Source organism: Alosa pseudoharengus, unplaced genomic scaffold (assembly GCF_046254945.1).
Source record: "Alosa pseudoharengus isolate Yale_2024_CS ecotype anadromous, Long Island Sound unplaced genomic scaffold, YU_APseudo_1.1 YU_APseudo_1.1_scf_21, whole genome shotgun sequence".
NCBI lineage: Eukaryota > Metazoa > Chordata > Actinopteri > Clupeiformes > Clupeidae > Alosa > Alosa pseudoharengus.
In genome coordinates, this window is record NW_027468674.1 from 2,202,939 (window position 1) to 2,211,174 (window position 8,236).

At 43.0% G+C, this 8,236-nt stretch overlaps 1 protein-coding gene across 3 annotated transcripts; it reads right to left on the reverse strand.

Moving 5' to 3' along the window:
* Positions 1–206: 206 nt before the first annotated feature.
* cunh8orf82 (chromosome unknown C8orf82 homolog) lies at positions 207–7,749 on the reverse strand. Of its 3 annotated transcripts, none has more exons than XM_076297653.1 (4): positions 7,586–7,749; positions 7,184–7,387; positions 4,860–4,908; positions 207–973 (listed from the first exon to the last, which is right to left on the reverse strand). In XM_076297653.1, the coding sequence occupies exons 2-4, from the start codon at positions 7,364–7,366 to the stop codon at positions 489–491; spliced, it is 717 nt and encodes a 238-aa protein (XP_076153768.1). In that variant the 5' UTR covers positions 7,367–7,387; positions 7,586–7,749; the 3' UTR covers positions 207–488. The 3 variants fall into 3 exon arrangements, with proteins under 3 accessions (XP_076153768.1, XP_076153769.1, XP_076153767.1); XM_076297654.1 differs by having other exon boundaries at positions 7,570–7,749; XM_076297652.1 differs by having other exon boundaries at positions 7,566–7,625.
* Between the last annotated feature and the right edge of the window lie 487 nt (positions 7,750–8,236).

Consider the following 8,236-nt stretch of genomic DNA (forward strand, 5'->3'; position numbering starts at 1 on the left):
TACACACACACACTCACACACACACACACACACTCGCACACACATACTCACACTTACACACACACACTCACACTTACACACTCACACTCACACACACATACTCACACTTACACACACACACTCACACTTACACACACACACTCACACACACACACACATACTCACACTTACACACACACACACTCACACTTACACACACACACTAATTGTGAGACAGATAGATATTTTACTGATTCAACTTAGTTATTACAGCAGGATGAGAAGCACTAAAATTCACACACAAAATGCACACACACACACCCACATACTAATGAAGCGCACACACACACACACACTAATGAAGCGCACACACACACACACACACACACACACACACACACACACACACACACACACACACACACACACACACACACACACACACACACACACACACACCTTAATGACTGCATGCGCATACACACACACACGGAGTCATTTCATATCAGTCAGTTGCCTCCCTCTTCCACAGCCTCGTCTGAGCGTAGGTGTTCTGCGAGCTCATTGGTCAGCTCGTACTTGTGCCCCTCCCACAGGAAGTGTGTGGGTGTGTCGCCGCGGTACAGGAAGCTGGTGCTGAGCTCGTAGGCGAGTGCGGAGCGCACCAGGCCCACGCCGCCCGTCCTCTCTGGCCCCGGGTGGTAGAGACGCCCGCTGGCCGGCCGCATGTAGAGCGCCTCGGGACGGAACTCCACGGCTAGCTTGGCCCCGCCCCCGCAGTACGACATCAGCAGAGGGGCGGGGCCTGGGGTGGGGGTGGGCGTCTCCCCCGGCGATGGCGGCGGCAGCAGGTGGGTGAAGACAACGGGCTGGTCATCGCAGCGCAGGAAGTTGCGTTCGCGTCCACACGGCGACACGTAGGGGAAGAGCTGGTCGTAGCGGCCCGAGTGGTTCACACGCAGACGACTGAAGAAGAACACCAGGAAGTGCTGATCTGGAGAGACACACACACACACACACACACACACACACATTACTGAACACCAGGAAGTGCTGATCTGGAGACACACACACACACACACACACACACACACACACACACACACACACACACACACACACACACACACACACATTACTGAACACCAGAAAGTGCTGATCTGGAGACACACACACACATACACACACACACATACATACACAACTGGACACCAGGAACTGCTGATCTGGAGACAGACACACACACACACACATACATACACACACACACAACTGAACACCAGGAACTGCTGATCTGGAGAGACACACACACACACACACACTACTGAACACCAGGAACTGCTGATCTAGAGAGAGAGTAGGGGTTAAACACACACACACACACACACACACACACACATACACACACACACACACATACACACAACTGAAGAACATAAGGAACTGCTACAGAGGGAGAGAGTGGGGGTTAAACACACACACACACACACACACACACACACACACACACACACACACATTACAGTTTTTCTCGATCGTTTTGATGGTTGTGTCAACTCTGACATCACATTCTCAAAACAGTTAACACCTGTGTCTGAACATAAGCACTCTGGCCAAAATTCCACATTTTGCTTGCAAAAGGCTGTTACTAGGGCTGTAACGATATACGATTCAAAACCGAAATCGCGACATTCATATCAACAATACTGTGTCGCGGTGTGAAAAGGCAGAATCGCGACACACCTTTCTACGCGGCCGCAAAATTTTGCTTAAGCAACCCACAACTCCCGCTTTACTTATCGGTAGCCTACGTTGTCCAAAAACAAATAAATAAATAAATAATAATTTCATACCTCTCCTTGCTTTCATTGTAGACTATGTGTGCAACTTTACCAAACAGTATAGAAGTAGACCTCCTTGCCCCGCTCTCTCTCACTCTCCCTCCCTCTCCTGCTCAATGAACACGCGCGACTTAAATAAAACATTGACAATCGTGAAAGCAAGGACGCATAGAAGACGACTAGCTAAATTACTATTAAATCCGCTTAGCATCATTAGCATGCTGCACATATTTGTTTAAAACTCTTGCAATCAAGTTGACTGGTCATCTCAATACCAACGTTTCTCAAAAGGGCCTGTCCCAAGGAGAACAAGTATTACATTGAAACTTAAACACACATGGGAAAACTGAACAGTCCAATCAGTAGACTATGATAGGCTAAGGTAGCCAACTATGCTACTTTGTTTACAATATTTCCAGGCTTCAACCAGACAGCTGAATTAAAGAGGTAGAGTTGTAATAAAAAATAGCAGGCTATAGGCTAATCTGCATAAAGTGTGCTGTCATAAATATCAGTCATTCAGAAAAATATTTTTATATTAGGATATAAAATAATATATATATTATATTGTAATCCTCTGGTGTTCTAAGGGAGGCTATTAAAATGTTATTTAATAAAATGTCTAGCCCCCCCCCCCAAAAAAAAAGAAAAATCGAGATTCGTATCGAACCGTGGGTCAAAAATCGTGATACAAACCGAATCGTGAGGTTGGTGTATCATTACAGCCCTAGCTGTTACTCTCTCAAAACACTTAAAACATACAGCAAAAGCAAATCTTGCCTTCAAACAACATATCCTGTCGTCAAATCACTGTGTGATTTCAATCAATCATTACACACTGGACAACAAAATGCAAAATATAGTTCTTAAAATGAGCATTTTTGCTATGTCTGTTGTCTTTTGTCAGAAAAAAACAGAAAAGACTAAATGTACTGAATAAAAAATAATTTTATTCATTCCTCCCAAGATGTAACGGTCATTGACATGTACGACTTACAGTAAACACCTAGACAAGACAAATTTCATTGAACTACAACTTGTCATTTTTCATCAAAATAGACCTACAGTAAACATCTTTTGTAGTGTTTTCTTCACCAAATAGGCTATACAATATTTTCTCTAAATGTGCCTTAGATCCATAGCCTACTTGCAAATAGCAACACAGAACAGACATTGCATCTCATATGCATAATGAATGATTGCTAATTAAAGAATTGCAAGGAGTTTCACACAGGTGTATCAGAGATTCAGACTTATGCAAGGAATCTATACCACCTGTGAAAAGATGTTTTCCTTTTGTTTAGCACGGGGAAACCAATAGAGTTTGGGGTCTTTGAATGACATCTGTGTTAACTGTTTTGTTTTGAATGACATCTGTGTTAACTGTTTTGAATGACATCTGTGTTCACTGTTTTGAATGACATCTGTGTTCACTGTTTTGATTGACATCTGTGTTCACTGTTTTGAATGACATCTGTGTTCACTGTTTTGAATGACACCTGTGTTCACTGTTTTGAATGACATCTGTGTTCACTGTTTTGAATGACATCTGTGTTCACTGTTTTGAATGACATCTGTGTTCAGTGTTTTGAATGACACCTGTGTTCACTGTTTTGAATGACACCTGTGTTAACTGTTTTGAATGACACCTGTGTTCACTGTTTTGAATGACACCTGTGTTCACTGTTTTGAATGACACCTGTGTTCACTGTTTTGAATGACACCTGTGTTCACTGTTTTGAATGACACCTGTGTTCACTGTTTTGAATGACACCTGTGTTCACTGTTTTGATTGACACCTGTGTTCACTGTTTTGAATGACACCTGTGTTCACTGTTTTGATTGACACCTGTGTTCACTGTTTTGAATGACACCTGTGTTCACTGTTTTGAATGACATCTGTGTTCACTGTTTTGAATGACATCTGTGTTCACTGTGTTGCAAAAGTGTGTGAGAAATGTGTGAATGCAATGAAAACGCGTGAACACCTTCGCAAGAGATGAAGAGAATAAAGTGTTCATGTTCAGAGATGACTCCTGCTGTGCAGAGATGACTCCTGCTGTGCAGAGATGACTCCTGCTGTGCAGAGATGACTCCTCCTGCTGTGCAGAGATGACTCCTGCTGTGCAGAGATGACTCCTGCTGTGCAGAGATGACTCCTGCTGTGCAGAGATGACTCCTGCTGTGCGAATAAAGTGTTCATGTAGACCAAGAGATGACTCCTGCTGTGCGAATAAAGTGTTCATGTAGACCAAGAGATGACTCCTGCTGTGCGAATAAAGTGTTCATGTAGACCAAGAGATGACTTCTGCTGTGCGAATAAAGTGTTCATGTAGACCAAGAGATGACTTCTGCTGTGCGAATAAAGTGTTCATGTAGACCAAGAGATGACTCCTGCTGTGCGAATAAAGTGTTCATGTAGACCAAGAGATGACTTATGCTGTGCGAATAAAGTGTTCATGTAGACCAAGTGGGTCCCAGTTTCCTTAAAGCAACACCAAAGAACTTTCCCTCTGTCGCACGCACACTATTTGTTTATCCAGCACCGGCTTTGCAAATAACAATGTCCACAGACAAGGTAGAATATTTTGCATGATTTATAAAAGTATGATGTATTGCGACATCAGATGCAAGTCAAATTTGTAGTTTCTTATGTCTCATTCCATCGAACTACAGATCCGCTACCCGATCTGGCACACTTACATAGTGCGGTTATAGCCGATAGAGGGCCGCAAAGCGATGAACCACTGAAACGATTTTGGAAACATTATTTTAAGGTATAAAAAACTCTTTGGTGTTGCTTTAAGCAGGTCAAAGCAAAAAAACTGTAATGCAAAACACAAGGAACTGCTGGTCTAAAAGAAGAAAGACACGCTAGGTTAAAACATAAACGCGCACACTCACACACACACACACACTCTCACAGACACACACACACACACTACTGCAGAATGGAGGACTATCACTGCCACTCACACATACAGTACACACACACACACACTACTGCAGAATGGAGGACTATCACTGCCACTCACTCACCTTTGAAACAGGTGATGAAGTTCTTGACCTTTGTGTCGTCCAGAAACAGCTGAGAAGGAAAGAGAACCATTAATATCTGGAGGTAGAACCATTAAGCTCTGGAGAAAGAACCACTAAGCTCTGGAGAGAGAACCATTAAGCTGTGGAGGTAGAAGCAGTTTGCCGCTTACAGCTACAGTAACTGGTGTGTGCAAGTTCAAAACCTAAATGTCTGCAAACTCACAACCATGATTTATGTTCACTGTTGTTTACGTTTGATCATTCTTGTACTGTACTTAATATCATGGAGCACTTTGCCACTGTGTGATATAGAGCAATGATGGCTGTATGTAAATGTATATAGACAGACTGTAACCATATATACACCTATAAGGCTTCCGGCTAGTCTGTGGTTTCCATGTAGGCTAAATGTTGTGCTTAGAAATGGGAGCTAGACAGACTTCAGTGGGACACCGTCTCTGAACCACAGGCACCTAATAATGACCTAGTGTACACGAAGGTCAAATGAAGCCCGTTTCTGACAATAACAACAAGAAAAAGGAACAGTGGCCAAGAGGCAAGCTGCTGATGGTACTTGGAAAAGGTGGAGCAACCTGATCACAGACTGTAAATCACCGAACGTGGGGTCCTACAAACATGGCGTGACGGTACGGATCCACTTGTACTTCACTTCTTTTTGTCGTGTCGTATTCCACTCTAGTCCACTGATCTATAAAGAACACTGGATAGACTATCCCATTGTTGCCGCCCCATCAACAATGAAGCCAATGGAATCGGAACACCGCCGCCATATTGGGACCACTGCACTGTAGAAAATGATAGGCTTACAGTAGAAATGCATGAAAAAAGTGAGGCAACTTAATTACTCGAAAATATTAGGGGGGAAATATAAACCTATTATTTTTAAATATATAGTCTTTAAAAAATTATGGGCATTTACTTAAATTATTCATCTATACTAAAATGTGTAAAATATCTCAATACAATTAACGTAGCCTATTCAAAGGAAATTTCACTCCGGAGGGCTGTTTTAAGGTCGAAAGGTGAAACAGCATATTGCTCGACGTCAGTAGCCTATGCCTCGATCTAAATGTAGGTTGCAGAACGTTACAAATGAACATTAGTACAGCCTCACATTTGGTGCTTAATAGGCTATGCTGTTACGGCTTCGTGTTTTCCCCTTACAGTGTTACAGAGTGGCATATCACCCGACATTACCTTATCCATTGGTAGACTACATTTTTAAATAGTGAAAACACCGTTATAATCACCCACTTTCGATATTGGCGTTTAGGCTACAGTCGGTAGGCCTATCTTTAGTTTTAACTTGACGTGAAGTCATAATCCCATAGCTCGAATCTGCCCATTTCTTTCCAACTTAACCAAGTCATCCCAAACATTTGCACAGACATATTGTCGAGCACGTAGCAGAGTTTATATTCTCCTGCTGTCTCGATTCGTTTGTAGGCTAATAGAGTAGGCCTATATGTTCTCTACTAATCAAAACTGCAGGTGTCCGTCTATACCAGTGGTTCCCAAACTTTTAATAGGCGTGTTCTTTATATATCAGTGCTCTAGTCCTATGGGTGACGTCAAGCGACTTTAACGCGCCCGCAAAGCATCCCGGGAAGGCAGCGCTGCATTTGAAATAATGTAGCGCGACAAAAAAGCTGGCCGATGCCCAGCTTTATGCAAATGAATCCGTTGAACGCGAGGCGACTCTCCAATGAAAGGACGAGTTTGTAGGTCCTTTGTTCTACCACAACGGTGCCTATGAAACTTTGGTTCCGCTTACCAGACAAATAATGTTTTAACGATCTCTTCCACGACCACCTAGTAGTCCATAAAACAAACGAAACTAGGATTTGGATGAATATATTGACTGTTGGTGTTTCTGGTGAGGATTTGAGATTGCATTGAGTAGTTTAAATAAAACAAGATTTCGAAATGGCTTGCATAGTTTGTTTAGGCTATTAATGTGTTGTATACTGTTAAGTACATGCCTAAAATTGTGGTCCATTTGTGGAAAAACACTTAAGATACGTTAAAACGAACTGAGTATGAGCTGGTAACTGACATTTTAAACCGCCCACACACGACTGAACGTGGGGAGGCAGCGCGACATCTATGCGACACGACAAAAAGAAGTGAAGTACAAGTGGACCGTGAGCATTACACGCCGCCAGGCTTCAGTTTGGCACCGTAGCTGCGCATGCAAGTTAAGTGGGCAGCTGTCCGTTTTCGTTCACTGCCCATAAGGGACTTGAAAGTTGGTGAATCAAGGCGACATTATTCAACTGAAGACTGTTACAGCACTTGCTCACCTGTCCCTGGTGGTCTAGGTAGTAGAAGTACTCCCGCACCCGAGGTTCAGGGCTCTGTCCTTGAATGTAGGCGCCTTGTGCATCAGAAACGTTGCACATCGACAACATCTGCTGTCGCTGCAGCCAGCCATGAAGGAGGTTTAATCTTCTACACCCAAAATGAAGAGCTAACCGGCTTGACATTACTTTACAGCTCTTCCTCACCTGGGTGGTGTCACATAATAAAGTTGTTAAGTAACGTCACACATGCCCACACGCTAATTTAACATTAGCTAGCTAGCTAACACAATTGTTGACTGGCAGTTAACAAAACGCTGCCGAAAATTCGCATTAGTAATTTATGACAGTAGTCCAAGACAGAACTGGAATTGAATACACTCACTAACAGCAAAATGTGAGCACCTGTATTTACTGTTCCGCAGACACGACACTGACTGACTGACTGGGCTACTGCTAGTGCTTTCTGCGAGGATGTCAACATGGCAGTTCTTACGTCGTCAAAATAAGAGTCGTTGAATTTGAGGTCACAGCATTCATTATCGGTGTAAGGAAAACAACGAATGACACCTAGTAGGCATCTAGCGGGATCTCTGACGTGAAAAGCGACAAGGACGGTGCGGAAGTAGCCTTATCACTTTAAACAAAAAGTTACTATACTCTTTGCTTAAAGCAGGACCTAGTGAGTGCTGTGCTACCTGAAATTCCACATTCACCCAGCAGAGGGAGTATCTCCCACTCGGAGAAGTTCGGAAGAAAGAATCTATTCTAGGAGAACAGGAGATAATGGCAGTCTTACTTGGACATCAGGGACAAACAGGAGGTCTTGCTGCCAAATGCATCACGGAATGCCATAAGGCAGGGATTCCCAAACTGTGGTACGTGAGCTGCCACTAGGGGGTACACGAGATGAAAAGGGCAATGGCGGAAAGGAGTTAAAAATGATTAATTAATTAATAAATAATACATAATTTCGAATCGGGTTATAATGATATGGAAACGTGAAATTAAAGGAAATCATTTGTAAACTCTATAATAGGCTATGTTTTCATTAAA